We start from the raw sequence: 19,191 nt of genomic DNA, 5'->3' as shown, positions 1-19,191 counted from the left end.
CCAACTGCCCCATCAGAGACAAGCCGCAGCTGCCGATGACAGAAGTCAATTTCTCCAGCAACGTTAGGGAACTGAAAGATGTGCAGAAGATGGATAATTTACTATTCAGTCAAGTGAAGGTCAGAGACATCCTTTACCCAATGCAAACAACCAAATCTGGTCATTTACTGAGGCGGGGTAGGAGATATATCATGTTCTTAAAAGGCATCCCCACCTTGCAGACGAGGCCACAAATTGTGCTTACGAAATCAAGGTTGTGTGGCCTGGGTAATGTCTATCTCCGTGCCTGCTGTATGTGGAGGCGTAGACAGAGGAAGGCCCTGGGTGAATTTTGACAGTGGTGTTCAAGGGTTTCCGTTGTAATTGAATATGCTAAAATTTCCATTCATGTCCTCGTGGGCTAATCTGCAATGATATTAAGAGACTGCTATGATAATAATTAAATACGGGCTCAGCATAGCAAGTTGGCATTCTGTGGCTCCTCCTTCACGGGGAGTTTCTACCTCAGGAAGGCTACAACCAAGCTGAAAAGGAAACTGCAAAGTATTTTACATGCTGTAATCTACCAGAGATATAAGGAAGGCAGGAATTACAAACGTGTTTCCTTCAAAATCTTCCTGGCACCTCTTTCGCTAACAAGCTGCCTTCCAAACACCACTGGCAGGAGGCCTGCATTCCTCGAGGCAGAACCTATAAGGGCATGGAACCTGGGCTTCGGCAGACCTAGTGAGAGAGGAGGTTCCCACGAGTCACTTCCCAGAGAGGGCAGGAGGGGCCCAGGCCTGGCCACACGTGGCTTCACTAGCTAACTAGTGAAGGCTTTCTTTCCTAAGCCGGGGCCAGTATCTGTCCTTGTTTTTACGGTTCCTGCATCAATAATGCGTCTGGAGAGAAACCAACTCAGTTCTGCGAGTCTTCAATGAGACCAATACCCAAGTAGGCAAATCTCTGTCTGCAAAGACTTCCAGGAAACTGCTCTGATGGTGGGAGGGTGGCCAGATAAAACACAGGACTAAATAAATGTGAGCTTCAGAGAAGCAACAGATCACATTTTAGTATAAGTATATCCCCCAAATTGCATGGAACACACTTGCACTAAAAACTCTTTTTTTTGTTTTGTTTAACTCAAGTTAAAATGTAACTGGGCATCTGTCTCTCATGTATGTATATGGGTGTGTGTAGTGTGTGTGCGTGTGTGTATGTGTGTGCGTGCATACACACTAAATCTGGCAATGCTACACAGGGAGAGTGAGCACACAGACCCTTATCACCAGAGTGAGAATATCCTGGAAGCTTGAAAGCTGTAGCTTCAGGGCAAATGGAAATAGGCAGTTCATTGTGGGAGCAAATGAACACAACTTGTTATCCCCACGCGGAGGTTGACATGGGAATATGAGAGGCTCCTAGAGGACTTGAAGTCAGAGCTAAGGCAGATCATGCAGGGTATTCAGAGTGTTGGAGGACGAACTCCCAACCCCGGAAGTGGACAGCAAGGGGCATCCAGGCCTTCCGCAGCTCCTGGTGGCCTGAGGGAGCCAGGCTCCTGGGCTGGAGGCCCAGCGAGGTAGGGGCTCTTTCCTCTTCGACTGGTTCGAGTTATGAGGAAGGGCAGCCCAGTGGCCAGAAGGGGGCCCATCCTTTCTCCTAAAGGCTTTCCTGATCCCCAGTCTTGACAATGACCCAGGCTAGGGTGCTCAGTACTGTATCTTAAACCCTTCGTTCTCAGCACCCTGTGGACCAATAACACGTCTTCTGGGGATCCAGGTGTTTTGGAAGCCAATGAGGAATAGGGATGAGGAAACTGCGAATTTGGAAGCAACAGACCTGGGACGGTATCTTGGCTCTGATACTAACCAGCTAGGTATCCCTGGATACATTCCTTAACCTCCTGGAAATGAATTACTGCTACAGAAATGAAGATAAGGGCAGTACCTACCCAAAAGGAATGTTGCCAAGTCACTGAATGAGGTGATGCTTCTAGAGTGATGGGTACAGGACCGGGTATCCAATAGGAGCTCACTAAGTGATGCACACCGTCCTTGCTGTTGCTGTCACTAGCTGGCTGTGGTCAGGGAGGAGGAAGCTGAAGAAGGAGAAGCGAAACCAGCACCCTGGCCAGGCCTCTGGGAGCCAGCGGACTGTGAACAGACAGGGCGCTCCTGCCACTTTAAAACGTCGGTAGCTTATGTTATTTATCAGCTAAAATTTTAATCATATGAATTGTGTAGGGACATGTCACCAGGGATGCTGAGTAATTAGAAATTAAGGAAAGACTATGGATTTGAGCTCCTGAATTGATACCACCGAAACACACCCAGGTAATAGGAAATTAAGTTTTAACGTGTCCGCATGCCAGCAGAATGCGGCACAAAAATTCAGATGATTAAAAGTCAGAAGAGAGCCCTGGGAGACCCTCTGAGCTGCTGCTAAACAGAGCGGCTCCCTGCACTGGAGTCATGAGACCAGACACCTGGACCACAGCTCTCGGCACCGGACGGGAGGGGTGGCTGGGACTGGACTTGAACCTGGGCTCAAGTCTCAGACATGGGACCAGTAGGGATAAAAATGCTGCCGTGACTGAACGGCAGGGCTGGGTTGAGGCTCAGATGAGGAGTACCTGTGAAGGCAGGTGGTCCTTCAGCAGATCCCACTGCTCAGAACGAGTTCCCATGGGTGACTGATCAGACCCTGTCCTCAGAGAGGGAAACAAGTTCGTTCTAACACCATTTCTCCATGGCAACAATCACCGCATCATATTGCAATGACCAATTTCATGTTTCTGAAAGTTTCCCAAGTAGGATGCTCTTTCGTGAGATTTCCCTGGTGGTCCAGTGGTTAAGACCCTGTGCTCCCAATGCAGGGGGCACAGGTTCGATCCCTGGTTGGGGAACTAAGATCCTGCATGCCTCGCGGTGCAGCCAAAAAATAGATAGATAAATAAAAATTTTTTAAAAAACAGTATTAAAAAAAGAATGCTCTGTCTTACTTGCCTCTCTAGATCCTGTGCTTAACAGATCACCTAGTATCTAGATACCAGATAGAGGTGTTCTAGTATCTAGAAAATACTAGACACTTAATTTATGTTTGTTGAACTGGACAGAGCTCATATAGAGTCAAAGAGAACACCTCTTCAGGAAAGGTACAGACGGAGCGCTATGGCAATGAAAGACAGGGGATAATTTCTTCTGACTGCAGATCAGGGAAGATGCCCTAGAAGGTTCAGAAGTTACAAGGCTAACACAGTCTTGACGTAGACGTGGGGAAAAGAGGTTCTGAGCAAGGGACACATTATACGGTGTAGACCAGTGGGCGCATGGCAAGTCTGAAGAAGAACGGGGTGAAATAAGACATCCACAGACCAAAGCTACACGATCGCTTACGGAAAGCAAAAAATCTGTATTCTGTTGAAAAGCACAGAGTGGCAACATGCAGACTCACTTGACCTTTTGTGAGCTTCTGCCACTCAGCTGTTTCATCAGCCCACTCACTTACCCCTTATCTATTCATTGCTGTTTCCCAAACCCAATTTGGGCACCATGCATGTTTGTGGTTGGCTATTTTAAATATTTTCCATCAGCTGCAAGCAAGATACCTATTTATCTTACGGCTGCAAGCGGAGCTGAAATGATCTGACATCGCCACGAGGCAGACAGTTATTTCATGCCCTGTTAATTCCTAATGCGGTAACTACAAAATCATTCCTACTTTTAAAAGAGGTGCTTTTTTTTTTTCCTTCTTAATACGTGGCCTAAGTGTCCAAATAAAGAATATCACTTCTAATGAGGCCATGTCCAAAAACATAACCTTGCCTGCCACTTCCCCATTCAAGACGGGGCTTTGAGCTTTCAGGCACTTAGTTGAGAAGTCAAAGCAGCTTTTCATTCTTTCAGGCAGCACAAACAGGTCAGCAAAACCAAACTCTCTCTTCACTGCTGAAAATTCTGGTCAGAGGCAATGGCTGGCATTTCTGCTGGGCAGATGGTCCAGGCCAGGGGGTACCTGTCTACCTCGGAACGGCCTCAGTGGGGAAGGATGCCTTTCTCCGTGCTACCCACAGTCAAGCCAACAGCTTCTGGGCAATGTCCACGCATCGGTTCCAAAGGCAGGACGTCACGGCAAGGCACGCCTTGTGATCAGAGCAGAGAGCCTCGTCCCCAGGCGGGGGAGTATCTGGTCTGCAAAGGGCTGAGAGAGATGCTCACACGTCACAGTTCTGGGCCCCTGTTGCTGTAAATCATGTTAGCTACTTTTCAGCAGCCTCTGTCTCTGCCCATCGCTCGTTTCCATCCCTACGCCCTCACTGTCCAGCCCTCACCAGCACCTGGTTCCCTGCGTTTACGTCGTTTCTTAAGACCAAGTCTGCCTTAGGCGCCCCTGCTATGTGTTCGGTCCAGAGCCTCGTAAGTCTTCCATCCCAGCCCTCATGACCCCGCGATAAAGTTGTCCCCATGAGAAGGGGAGTGCCCTTGTTGACATCACTACATCCTCGGTACCTCTCCCAGTGCTGGTGGGTAGAAAGCATTCAACAGCTGGCTGATGAACGAAGGGTATGTGCTGGACTTGACCCAAAACCCCGCCAGAATGCCCAGGGCAAGCGCTCACGTTGCAGGGCCAGGCGGATCTCGGCTCACGTCCCAGCTCTGCATTGATTCGTGGCGGGATGTGGGGCAAGAGAAGCCCTCGCGAGGTACCATCTCTTCATCTGTGAAGCGGGTGTAGTCACATGTACCTGGTGTGGACGTTCTGAGAAGGGCCGAGTGAGATGGTGTACAGGACATTTGTAAGCCTGTGGCCAGGGGTGGCTCCTGTCATGGGAACCCAGCAGTGAAAGGGCTAGGAAGTCGACAGCCTGGATTCTGAGACACCCGGTGCTTTCAGGAGAGAGGGGTGAGGGAGGACAGGGCAGAAGACAGCCCCGCAGGCTTCTGGGGCCAGAGAAGAGCACCATGAACTTGAAAAGTACTCTTCCAGCTTGGCCCAAAGAACAACATCTCCTTGGGCTGACTTCACCCAGCTCATCCCACCCATGGCGTGGTGATCCTGGAGACACGGGGGCAGCAGGTGTGCCTCTGCATTCAGGAAATGCTCCCCCCACCACCAGAGGTCCTCTCCCCGCACACCCCAGGCCCCAGGTAAGCAGGCATCACTCTACCTGGAGAGCAGGACCCGCTTCAGGCCTGCTGAGATTTCATCTCATGAAATGTTGACATCACAACCACCTTCTTTTTCCTCCCTGCCAACCTCTGTCACCCCAGGAAACCTTATTGAGCTGGCTTCTCCTTGGCTTATAGACAAGACAACTAATCACGGACCTAAGAGCTCATCAACTTCTAAAGCGGCTGCCCCCATCCTGGGCCTGGATGAGAAAATCAATGTGCCTTTGAGTTGCCGTGTGTAACCAGGGGCCTCAGCCTCTGAGAACAAAAGAAGCCAGACCTCTGAGCAGTTCCACGAACAGGGCTGGAAGCTTCCCTGGCCTGAGGGAAGGCTTACAGCAAGTGATATGTTAAATGGTACATCCGAATATCTATCATGCCCTCGAACTGAGGAAAGCAGCCGGAGTGGTAGAAAATCACAACTCCAAGACCCTGGGCGGGACTGTCTGCCTCACCCAACGGTAGGGGCAGCTGGCTGGCGCCCTACCTGGCATGATATATGTACTAAGTCAGTGGGAACCACCTGACTGAATCCACTGAAGAAGGAAGCAGAGTCCAAACTGGGAAGCCCCCCTCCTGTGAGACGCAAAACCCACGTATATATGCATTGTAATTTCCCGGGTGGGAAGGCCCACCTGCCTACTGCCCCTGCATGACAACTGGGCTTCCCTGCCACTGGTCCAGATCGGAGCAAATGCAGGAGAAACGTCGGTGAGATGTGGGGCTGCTCTTGCCGGATAAATCTTCCTTTGGGGCTGTTTAAAAATCATGCCCACGGTAGGCAATCCACAGCAAAGGACATCCACGAACACAAGAATGAGCTCATCCCCACGAATAACTAAGAAAAACCCAAGTTCAAACTGAACGGGGTATCATCTTTCACCCATCAGCGTGGGAGACGGTGCAAAAGTAATGGAGATGGTGCAAAAGTAATGGTCATTCTCAGTGCTGGTGGGCAGGTAGTTAGCACAGCCACTTGGGAGCCATTTGACAGCATCCAGTTAAACTGAAAATACTCAGACCCTACACCCAGCAATGCCAGGTCTGGGTTGCACACGTGCACAAGCAGACATGGATGAGAACGTTGACTGAAGTATCGTAACATTGGAAACCAGGAAAGAACCCAAAAGTCCACCAACCAAGGAGTGATTCAAATGCTTCTACACTTGAATACTATAGAGCAGTTCCAAGGGAAGAGGGGATCTCAGAATCCAAAGGCTAAGAGAGAAAGTTAAGCTAGGAAACACTACGTTACACACACAATCCCCCCCAACTTTAAGAGCTTAACTTATGGCCCATCTCACCCAGGAAGCTTCTCTGATCATCCCAGCCCACTCTGAACTCCCAGGACACTTCTCTGAGACGCTCAGCCTTCTGTACTCAGTACAGTTCATGACGTGTAGGTATGGACATGGCTACCTCCTCGATTTGAATGCGAGTCCCTGGGGCAGAGAACGCGGCTCCTATGTTCTCAGTAGACACCACAGGGCCCTGCACAGAGTAGGGGCCACAGTCAACGTCTGCTGATCGACTCAGTGGGACAGCTCCCCAAGCCCAATGGGAGCGACCACCACACTTCACACCCACCTGGGGCCTCACTCTCCAAGAACCTGAAAACACACCCCTTGTGTTGCTGCTAAATTCCTCCAAGCCCGCCTCCCGTTCCTACTGCCCTGCTGTTGCTCACGTCCAGAAAGTCATGGAAAGCCCGCACTGTCTTGTCCATCCCCTTCCTCGGTGGTCTGAGGGTCCCGGCCGCCCACACACACACGTCTACATGTTAGACTGCAAGTGAGGAAGCCACGAGTAACTCCGAACATAAGTATGGCCTAAGAATAACCATAAACCATTCTGATTCCATCCAGTGAGGATTCTAACTTATAACAGGAGGGAAGGAAAGGAACACTGTGGCTTTTTTTTTTTTCCCCTGAGCTTTGGTTGCTGCTGAGGAAGAATCCCACCCTGCTGTTACTTACAACCAGAAGTTCCTGATTTACATAGTACGGAGATGAAATATACCAGAGGCCCACAGGCATGGGGGCTGATGGCGAGGTTTGGGTGTGAATTCCCACGGCACAGTGGCCCCTCACTTGCCCCTCCCCCACTTCTCGCTTTCTATCTATTCCTCCGTCTAGGAGGATAGAAGCAAAGCCCCACCTCCCTCAGTGTCGGTAACAATGGCTAATCTGTTTGCACTATCACCAGTCACAGCCCTGGAGTTGGGTTTGGAGCAGCGTGTTCTGGTAATCTGCATTTGAATGTTTCGTGCAGTTGCTTCTATGGCGCCGTGCAAACACTGAGCCCAGGAGAACACAGGGAACTGGGATTTCTCCTATCACGCCTTTTTCTTTGTTCATCATCGTAAAGCATTGTTACTAGGTGTTAAAAAAAAAACGCAAAAGCGTAAAACCCAAGTTATCTCCCTCTGTGGAGCAATAGAATAAAAGCCATTGGATGCTATTTTAACAGCCGTAAAAGTACATGATTAATATACAGGACGTCATAATGATGAAGCGCGTCACAAAGCACGTCGGCGTGGAGGGTGAGCCGTTGAACTCGAGTGGGTCCTGGAGATTAACCCTGACACACTGGAGGACCCAACGCACCAGCGGACTCTGGGAACCCCTCTCTGACCACTGTGAATTCCCAGGTGGCTCACAGCCAGCTTCCCAGCTCCCGGCCCAGGACAGCAGCTGGCATACCCCCGGGGAAGATCCTGTACAAGGATCACCAGGGAAGGCAGAGAAGTGGGTGCTCACCAACTCACTGCCCAGAATGCACCACGATTCACACCCTCCCTCTCCCGCTGTGACACACGGCTCAGGCCCTCAAACAATGGAAAAGAGGAACCGGGGGACGTCTCCATGGCTCCTCCAGAGTGAGAGCACGTGGGGGCAGGACGATACCAAGGGAACCAGACTGCACCCTGTCCTCCCGCAATCCGAAGTTTGCACAACATCCCAAGATGCTTTCTACTGTGCCCACCTCTGTCCCAGCCCTGCAACACACCTTGTTATCCTTAATACCTGTGAGCTCCCTGAGGTTGCAACACCCAGTGGGAAACGGAAGGGTTTGTGAATAGAGAGGGAAGCCAGGCTCTGGTTGGGGATCACCACTCCCATGGGATCCGCTCAACAGAGGAGTCCCTGGCCACCTCAAGAGGGAGACGCCTTACACAGCTCCCTCTTTCCTCCCAAACTCTCAAGGCACCGGAGGCTCCTTGTGATTCTGCAAGAATCTTGCTGATCCCAATCTGTACACCAATGACTCTCAAGAAACAGGAGCGTCTTAGTTACATCTGGTTTCAGGGAAAACTTAAATGGCGACACAGGGTAAAAAGTTAGGAAAAAAGAAAAACAACAAACAGGGTCTTGACAAACAAAATACTGTTGACGGGAAGTGCCTGGCATCAAATGACCCAAAACCAGTTCCATCCTATTGCAGCCCAGAAATGCCATCCGCAGAACAAGGGAGCCTTGTCTGCTCTTTACCTCTACTCCCTGGACCTTCAGTTTCATGTGGTCCTCTCTGGTCGTTTTCCCATCTTTCCTCTTTTTCCAGCAATACCCATCTTTCCTGTATTTCACTTTCTTCCTGTTGTAGAGGATCATTGAGCCATTCTGCGGTCTGGAAACAACAAACGGTTAAGTTACCAAGAGAACCGAGCAGAAGAAAAATTTATGAAGAAAGATATCGTAGACCAGTAAAAGTCTCTACAGAAGAGCAATATTCCACATTTCCTGGGACATAATTTTTCACCTTTTATTGCAGCTCCCTGGGTTAACCATGTTTTTTTTTTTATCATAGAGAATTTTTATTTTTTTATTATTTTTTAACATCTTTATTGGAGTATAATTGCTTTACAATGGTGTGTTAATTTCTCCTTATAACAAAGTGAATCAGCTATACGTATACATACATCCCCATATCTCCTCCCTCTTGCGTCTCCCTCCCACCTTGTTACATTCTTTTTCTTTTTTTACATCTTTATTGGAGTATAATTGCTTTACAAAGGTGTGTTAGTTTCTGCTTTATAACAAAGTGAATCAGTTATACATATACATATGTTCCCATATCTCTTCCCTCTTGCGTCTCCCTCCCTCCCACCCTCCCTACCCCACCCCTGCAGGCGGTATGGCCATGCAAAAACTGCTTGTGGATACGGTACCTAATGAATTAAATGTGTCAATGATAGGCTTAAAAAACATCCCCTTAGTAATATCCACTATCTAATCAGGATATATGGTGTGGGAGCCCGAGCTCTGCCCTGAAAACTAGGAAAAGCAGAAAGGAAGCAAAAAGAGCCGGGAGCGTTATGGCAGCCGGCAATATCTTATCTCTTGTAGAAAGATTTTCTGCACATTTTTTAATCCATCACCTAACATTAGTAAATAAATAAGTTTAACGCAGACACTAGATGACCACGTTAAGAACAGACCAATGGAGAAACTAGTCGCTGAGGCCAGACGCTCTTGATTCATTGCCTGCATTTAGATTCCTGCTGGATGCGGAAGAGCCCTACAGCCCTTCTTCCCAAGCAAGCTAAGTACCTGATTCTTTCCCATTTGGGCTTCAGTTGTGAAAGGGCTCAGCACTGCCAGGCAAATGTGTCTATTCGGTCCACGACCACCATATCTTAGAAAAATAGTTACCCACTTGCTAAATGCTACGAGTGGGATGGCCGTTCTCTGTGCCGTTTAAAAAGAACAAAGAGAATCTTGCATTTCCCTAGAAGACCCCAAGCGTCAACCACAAAGAGCAGAGGATGTTTACGCTCATCCGTGTAGCTGTAGCGGCGACAAATTTTGGTTTGGAGACACCAAGGAGACAGAGAACTAAACTCCCCTGGCAGCTGGGAGGGCAAGTGCTATGGTAAACCTTCCAGAATAAAGCTCCGGCAGCTGGGGGCAGGTCCATCCATTAAGGAAGATGCCCCCGAAAGCTACAAGACACGGCGCACCAGCCCTAGCCAGCTGTGTCACTCTCCACCTGAAGGCTCAACACAGAAAAAGGAACGGGAAGTGATCTGTGCACCCAGGGGACCACACAGGCCTTCCAGCTCCTTCCTAGCCGGGGTGAGAGAGCTCCTGACACAAACAAGGCAAAGGAAGTGGTTTCTTCTTTTTCTTTTTTTAATCAATATATTTTTTATTGAAGTATAGTTGATTTACAAGGTTGTGTTCATTTCTGCTGTACAGCAAAGTGATTCAATTATACATATATATATTCTTTTTTTAAAATATTCTTTCCCATTATGGTTTACGATAGGATATTGAATATAGCTCTCTGTGCTGTACAGTAGGACCTTGTTGTTTATCCATTCTATATACAACAGCTTACGTCTGCTGACCCCAAACTCCCACTCCATCCCTCCCCCAACCCCCCGCCCCCTTGGCAACCACCAGTCTGTTCTCTATGTCCGTGATTCTGTTTCTGTTTCATAGATAGGTTCCTTCTGATGCAAGTCGGCTCCTGTTTCTCTGCTGTGGCAGAGGTGAGAAAGCAAGCAGCCAGTCTTCCCCGGGGCTGGGGCAAGAGCCCCCACCCCTTTCTTTTCTTTTCCTTTGAACTATGGGCCACTTCACAGCTGGGCACAGAACGTTGGCTATTGATGTCTTACTATTCCACTGTCTGTAGGGGAAGAAAAAATCACTCCAGGTTGACAGCAGCTAATTGTAGTTCCCACCCAGCCGGGCTGTGTCATTCAGCGGCCAGGTGATGATTAAACAGCAATTCCATTGGAAAGTATCGACTTTCAGCAGCGACTCCCAACATTTCATTGTTTGCCAATCACCGTGCGGTTGGTTTGTGTCAGTGTTGGTTTCCTCCCCAAGTCTGCGCGACTAAAACAATGGGGAAGCAGCTCCGCGCTGTCACAACCTGTCACCTGACGGTATCTGTCTCGCACTTACGAGTCTGCACTGAAAACCTTACAGTCCTCTTTCATTTCTGAATGGCAGGCGGGCTGGAATACGGTCCCCACGGTGCCGGCCCCTTTCCACTTCAGCCCCGCTCTAGGTACAGGCACCCAATCTTCAGAGTGCTGTGAGTCCTCTCGCTCCCTAAAAGACCCATTAGAAGGACCCCAAAGTCCAACGGCTGCGCTTAAGCCACTGTCCAAGGAATAAGCAAAGGAAGACATCTCAACAAATAGACGGGCTCTGCTTGTCTCGCCCCCTCCAAACAGGAAAGAAGACACTCACGAGAGTGTTGCAGGGACTCCCTCAGTCCCAGAATACTCATCTGCTAAAGAAGACAGGACATTAATCCAATCCAGCTTCTCATGAGCTAAGACAGGAAGTGTGATTTGCTCCATCCTCTTGCCCTATCTAAACATGGTCAGTGAACCTCAGCAGTGTCTTCAGGCCAACTGTCCACAGATCACAAACGGTATGACCCAGAGAGAGGGGACGCCCCCAGACACCATCATATCCATAGTCAGAATAACAACGGCACCCACCCGAGGAAACCCATCTTCCTCTGGTGACCTACCCTTTGCGTTCTGGGAGCGTGAGGGGCCCTGTCATCTAACACTTTCAGTAAGACGTAATCCCACAGGGGACCAGAGTGTCCAACTTAAATGGCCTTAATAAATGGAATCATCATTTTAACTTGCAATAATGAGCAACCTAATAGTGTTTAATCTGCCACTCGGATTTTATTAGAACTTGCTCTGCTCTGCGTGATGGGGGAAGGTCCTCCCCGCACAGTTCACGGGTCCTGAGAATGGCAAAGGGAAAGCCAGACAGGCTGCACGCAGAGGGGCCCACGTGCCCCACGATGCAAAGGAAGTGAGGCTGCGCCACCTCCCAGAGCACAGTCAAGAGCAAGTCGGCGCTGGTGGGAGGGATCTGAGGAAGACAGGGGGCCAGAGCACTGCCCTGGGGAGAAGGAGAAGTGGGCCAGACCGTGAGAGAGGGGGGCCGTCAGGGGAGAGCTTTGATAAGTTTCATGACAGCATGAAAGGGAGCACCCATCTGAGAAGAGCAAAGAAGCAGGAATGGAGTTGAGGACAGAAGGTGATGGCAACTGCAAGGACGAGGCACAAAAGTCCTGCCACACGACAATGTCACCAGCTCTCAGTTACTGTCAGCGCTAGGGGAGCGTGCCACGTGTGGCCTACGTCTGCTTCTGTCTACATCTGCATCTATATCTACATCTACATCTGTATCCATGTCTATATCTACATGTCTACATCTATGCCTACGTCTACATCTGTATCTACAACTACATCTGTATCCAGTCTATGTCTACGTCCGTATCTCCATCTATGTCTATATCAATGTCTACACCTGTGTCTACATCTACATTTATGTCCACATCTCTATGTCTATATCTACATCTATGTCTACATCTACTTCTGTATCCATGTCTATATCTACACCTGTGTCTCCAATATGTCTATATCTATGTCTACACCTGTGTCTATGTCTACATCTACATCTATGTCTGTATCTACATCTCCATCCATGTCTACATCTACATCTGTATCTTCATCTCCATCTATGCCTACATCTATATCTGTCTACACCTGTGTCTCTATCTACATCTATGCCCGTACCTACACCAATATCTATGTCTACACCTATGTCTGTATCTGTGTCTATATCTACATCTATATCTGGATCTACACCTATTTCTATATCTATGTCTGTGTCTATAACCTACATTTTTTCATCCTCACAGCAACCCTACGAGGTAGGTATTATTACCATCCCCAACATAAAGATGAGGAAATCAAGCCTTTCTAGCCAGAAAGTGACTGAGCAGGATTCACTTGGAGTCACTGTGGCTCTCCAGAGCTTCCTCCAAGACATGGACTGGGGGGCCAGTCCCGGTTTGAATCCCAGTTCTGCTCTACGGGCTGGGTGAACCCTGATGCCCTGAAAGCACCCCTCACCCAATGGACGGGGATTTGGTGGGTGGCTTCCCAGCTTCCTCACTTCCTGTCCGGGTTGGGATAACACAGAAGCCATCCAGACCTCCTCGCCCCATGGTTAGGATAACTCTAGGTACTCTGTACTGTCCCCCAGAGCACAAGCTCCAGTCACCCACTGTGGTGACTTGCTGGGAAAAAAATACCCTTTCTTTGTATGCCTCCGCTTCCTCTCTCACGTTCATACTCCCCCTCTGTTGCTTCCTGGGACAACCTCTCAAATAAACTGCCTGTACTGACATCCTCATCTCAGGACCTCCTTCTGGGAGAAGCCGAACTAAGGCTGACAGTGTAAGAGGGTCTTGGGAAAACAATCGAAGTCCTCCATTGCAGCAGGGAGAGGAATGTCAAGGGAAAAAAGGTGAACAACCAGCAGGTTCTTTCTAACGGGAGGTTTCTAGGCAAGAAACCTTTTAATCTAAGAAACTAATAGTTAGCAAAGCCAGTAACACTTGGTGCAGTATGGTAAAAAGATCATGGGACCAATGGAAAATCTGCTGCAAATTATAAAAGTAAACAAGCAGGTATAAAATTAAGATACATAATCAACAAAATATATATGCTTATATAATAGCTTATGTGTGTGTGTCATATATACACACACACACAAATAAAACAGACAGAAGGAATGACAGAAGACGCCATTTACTAGAGAAAAAGAAAATGAAGTACCTAGGCATAAATATAATAAGAAATTCCCAAAACCTAAGGAGAAAAACTATCTAAAAGACACAAAAGTAGGTTTCAATAAATGAAGGTAAGAAAAAGTTAGGATCATAAAAATGTCAATCTTCCCAAAGTTAATTTATCAATGTAACATAATGGCAACAAGAATCCCAGCAGAGTATTTTTTCTGTGTCTAGAAAAATTTATTATAAAGTTTATTGGGAGGGGAAAAAAACACCAAGGACGGGCAGAAAGATTCCAATAAAGAGCACCAAGGTTTAGAAGCTAGCCCTACCAGCTATTAACACATTCTGTAAAGCCTCTCTCTCTCTCTCTCTCTCTCTCTCTCTCTCTCGCTATATATATATATATATATCGCTATATATATATATATATATATATTTTTTTTTTTTTTTTTTTTTTTTGCAGTACGCAGGCCTCTCACTGTTGTGGCCTCTCCCATTGCCGAGCACAAGCTCCAGATGCACAGGCTCAGCGGCCATGGCTCACGGGTCCAGCTGCTCCGCGGCATGTGGGATCTTCCCGGACCAGGGCACGAACTCGTGTCCCCTGCATTGGCAGGCGGACTCTCAACCACTGTGCCACCAGGGAAGCCCAAGCCTCTATATTTTAAAAAGTATGGAATTGTCATACAAATAAATAGACAGCCAACAGAACAGAATAGAAAATCCAGAACTATCCCCACTTACATACACAAATTTAGTATACAGTGAAGGAGGTATCTCAAGTCAGTGGGAGGAGACTGACTTTGTAATAAGTGATGTTGGCACGTGGAAAAAAAGATAAAATTGAATCAATCCTTCACATCTTACAAGCAGCATAAATTCCAAGTGGACCAGAGATTTAAATGCAATAAAGAAAATCATACATTACTCTAGAAGAAAATGCAGGTGAATTTCTCTAAGCTGAAAGCGGAGAAAACTTTCCTAAACATGATCAAAAATCTAGCAACAATGTGTGAAAGATAGGTACATCTGATCACATAAAAATGAAACCGCCAGACCATTTTCCAAAGTGGGTGCATGATTTTACATTCCCGCTAGAAATACATGGGGATTCCAAAGGCTCCCCACCCTCCCCAATAGTTGGCGTTGTCTGTCTTTTGGATTATAGCCATCCTAGTAGGTGTGTGGTAGGGTTTTAATTTGCATTTCCCTAATGACTAATGATGTAGAGCATCTTTTCATGTCCTTATTAGCAATTCATGTAATTTCTTTGGTAAAATGTCTATTTGAATCTTTTGCCCATTTTAAATTTAGTTGTTTGTCTTCTTCTTTTTGAGTTGTAAGAGTTATTTACATAAAATCTGGTTACAAGCCCTTCATCAGATATGTGATTTGCAAGTATTTTCTCCCAATCTATGTCTCTCTTTTTTTTTTTAATTGCTTCTTTTAAGGAGCGAAGGGTTTCAATTTTGGTAGAGTACAATTCATCTATTTTTTCTTTTATGAATCATGCTTTTAGTGTCATACCTAAGAACTTTTTGCCTAACCCAAGATTGCAAAAATCTTCCCTTGTATTTTCTTCTAAGAGTTTCATAATTTTAGCTCTTACATTTACGTCTATGATGCATTCAAGTTCATTTTTGTGTATGGTGTGAGGTAAGGGCCTAAGTTGGTTTTTGGCACATGGATATCCAATCATCCCAGTGCCATTTGGTTTTGGTTTTATTTAAAAAAAAAAAAAAAGGGTATCCTCTTCCCCAATGAATTGCTTTTGTACCTTTGTTGAACATAAATTGACCATGAACATAAGGCTTTATTTCTGGACTTCATATTCTATTCTATTTTCTATCTTTATGTCAATACTATACTGTCTCGATTGTTGCAGCTTTATAGTAAGCTTTGAAGTCGGGGCGATAAGTCCTCCAACTTTGTTCTTATTTTCAAAATTGTTTTAGCTATGCTAGGTCCTTTGTATTTCTGTATACATTTTACGATTGGTTTTTCTCATGGACAAAATGAAAAAAAAATCTTAAAATGTTTACAGAAATACAAAGGACCTAGAATAGCTAAAACAATTTTGAAAAATAAGAACAAAGTTGGAGGACTTATAGAAAAAAATATTTGCAAATTATATGACCAATAAAGGGGTTAATATCCAACATGATAAACAGCTCATACAACTCAACATCAAAAAACCCTATTTAAAAATGGAAGAAGAACTGAATAGACATTTTTCCAAAGGATAAATGCAGATGGTCAACAGGCACATGAAAAGATGCTCAACGTCACTAATCATCAGGGAAGTGCAAATAAAAACCACAATGAGATATCACGTCACACCTGTCAGAATGGTCATCATCAAAAAGAACACAAATAACAAATGGTGGAGAGGATGTGGAGAAAAGGAAACCCTTGTACACTGTTGGTGGGAATGTAAATTGATGCATTTACTGTGGAAAACAGCATGGAGATTTATGAAAAAACTAAACATAGAACTACCATATGACCCAGCAATTCCACTCCTGGGTTTATACCTGAAAAAAACAAAAACACTAATTCAAAAAGATACATGCACCCCTATGTTCACAGCAGCATTATTTACAATAGCCAAGATATGGAAGCAACCTAAGTGTCCATCACAGATGAACAGATAAAGAAGATGTTGATATCTATATACAATGGAATACCAGTCACAAAAAAGAGTGAAATTTTGCCATTTGCAGCAACATGCATGGACTTGGAGGGCATTATACTAAGTAAAATAAGTCAGACAGAGAAAGACAAATACTGTATGATATCACTTATATGTGGAATCTAAAAAATACAACAAACTATTGAATATAACCAAAAAGAGGCAGACTCACAGATATAGAGAACAACTTAGTGGTTACCAGTGGGAAGAGGGAAGGGGTGAGGGGGAATATAGGAGTAAGGGGTTAGAGGTACAACTATTAGGTATAAAATAAGCTACAAGGATATAGTGTACAACACGAGGAATACAGCAAATATTTTACAATAGTTAAAAATGGTGTATAGCCTTTAAAAATTGTGAATCACTATATTGTACACCTGTAATTTATATAATATCATACAACAACTATACTTCAATTAAAATAAAAGATTCATTCGACAATTTGTGCAACAACAATAACAACAACACAAAAGCCCACTGGGATTTTGACAGGGGTTTCATTGAATCTTGAAATCAGTTTGGACATAATTGCCATCTTAACAGTAGTGAATCTCCCAATTGTTTCCTATCACAAAACATAGAATATCTCTTCGCTTATGTAAATCTTTAATTTCTCTCAATAAGACTTTGTAGTACAGGTTTTACACTTTGTACATTAAATTTATCTAAGTACTTTATTCTTTGTGATGCTATTGTGAATGGAATTGCTTTCCTAATTTCATTTTTGGATTGTTCATTTCCACTGAAATAGAAATATGATTGATCTTTGTATATTGATCTTGTATCCTATGACCTTGCTAAACTTATTTATTAGTTCTGATAATTTTTTTGCAGATTCTTTCAGATCTTCTATGTATATAATCAAGTCACTTGTGAATAAATGTTGTTTCACTTCTTTCTTTCTATTCTAGATGCCTTTCATTTCCTTTTCTTGCCTTATTGCACCAGTTAGAACCTCCAGTACAAGGCTGAATAGAAGTGGTAAGAGGAAACACCCTTGTCTTGTTCTTCATCTTAGAGGGAAAACATTGTTTCACCATTAAGTATAACATGAACCATATCAAAGACTTAAAAATCATGTGAAAAGGACCCAGGAACCAACTTGAAGAGGCTCCCACTAACCAAAGATGGGACGATTTGAACATCAATAAGAATAGTAACAATGGATTAAAACACATTAAATATGTTTAAACCCATAAGTTCATAAATGATCTTAAAGAACACAAAAAATTAATTGATTATTGTTGGAGGATGGTAGCTATGCAATACATTATTTTGAAAACTAAAAAAAGAAAGAGAAGGAAGGAAAGGAAGGAAGGAAGGAAGGAAGGGAGGGAGGAAAGAAGGAAGGGAGAAAGAATCAGGCATTTATGCTACCTTCCCTGCGCAAACTGTTCCTTTAAGTAGCAAACAGCAGAAGAGAGGACTTTCCCTATAAAAGTATTCCAGACAATAAATGAAGTGAGAGAATTAAAATATCACCATTTTGCAACCTCCAATGAATTAATGGATTATCAACAGTGACTGACATCACAAAAGAGATACAACCAGATAGTATGTGTCCCTGATGGAAGAACATTTTGCTGTAAGCAAAAAACAAAAAACAAAAGGAACTTGAAATTATTCAGGCCTCTTGATCTAACTACAGCTTTATAAGATCTACAGAGGGCAGATGAGCACAGTAAAAAGGACAGGGGGATCTAGACAGCAAAATCCAGGCTGTAGGAAACTCTATAGGACAAACAACCTGGATTCTTCAACAAATTCAATGACAAAGAGAGTAGAGTGGGAAAAGTAGGAATATACAGATTAAAAGAGACAATGAGATACATCAACCAGTCGCAATGTGTAAACCTTACTTGAATACTGAGCCAAACAAACTGTGAGGAAAAAAAAAGGCATTTGTGAAACAGTTGGAATTTCGAACAGTGATTGGATACTTAATGATGTTTAGAATTATTATGAATTTTTAGAGTGATAATAATAGTGCAGAAGTATTTTGAAAGGTGATCATATGTAGAGAGAGAGATATAGATATATGTGTATATATGTATTAGAGATACATGCTGAAACATTCACTGATGAAACTATACAGTCTAAGGTATGCTTCAAAATAACGTGTGTGGTGGGGTCTGTGTGTGGATGAGACAAGACTGGCTACCTTCTGTCTATCATAGTTGAAAGTGGATGATCAGTATACCGAGTTCATTATACTAGTTATTATACTAGTCACTATACTAGTCTTTCTACATTTGTAGATATTTGAAATTTTCCATAATAAGAAGTTTTTAAAAAGAGGATGCTGATGGGATTTGGAGTGAGCCCTAGGCAAACCTTAAATCTTGGCTCAGCTCCTTATGAGCTGTGTGACCTTGAGCAAATTACCTGATCTCTCTGTTGCAGTAGACATAATGTACGCAAGGTGCCCAGCATGCTGCTGGCCATAGATGACATGTTCTTCATGACTAATGATGATAAGAAACCCGGCCCCCTTTTGCAAGGTTCCCTGCAGGAACCAATGATGGGACTTAGGAACTAATGAAATGGCACACTGTGGGGGTGCTTCTGGAAAACCCACCACGGGAGAGCCCCCCAAAACACTTGGGGCGCACACATATGCATCCACCACTTTAGGGTGAAATATAGTTTTCAAACTGGGTCGATAGACGATGATTCATAACTGAAAGTCAGAGGAGCGATGTGTCCTTGACAGGTTTTGTGCGTGGATATTAAATAGGAATTTATGGTACAACTAGGGGGTGCATCCAAAGCTAG

At 45.0% G+C, this 19,191-nt stretch overlaps 1 protein-coding gene across 1 annotated transcript in view; it reads right to left on the bottom strand.

Moving 5' to 3' along the window:
* Positions 1 to 19,191, bottom strand: part of CAMTA1 (calmodulin binding transcription activator 1) — an 890,922-nt gene that overhangs the window by 431,645 nt on the left and 440,086 nt on the right. The window contains exon 7 of the mRNA XM_060013510.1: positions 8,648 to 8,783. Coding sequence (XP_059869493.1) covers positions 8,648 to 8,783 — 136 coding nt within the window. The remainder of the gene's footprint in view (positions 1 to 8,647; positions 8,784 to 19,191) is intronic.

This window comes from Delphinus delphis, chromosome 1, assembly GCF_949987515.2.
Source record: "Delphinus delphis chromosome 1, mDelDel1.2, whole genome shotgun sequence".
Classification (NCBI taxonomy): domain Eukaryota; kingdom Metazoa; phylum Chordata; class Mammalia; order Artiodactyla; family Delphinidae; genus Delphinus; species Delphinus delphis.
Note: the sequence above shows the minus strand (reverse complement) of the source record. Positions and strands in the feature narration are given on the sequence as shown.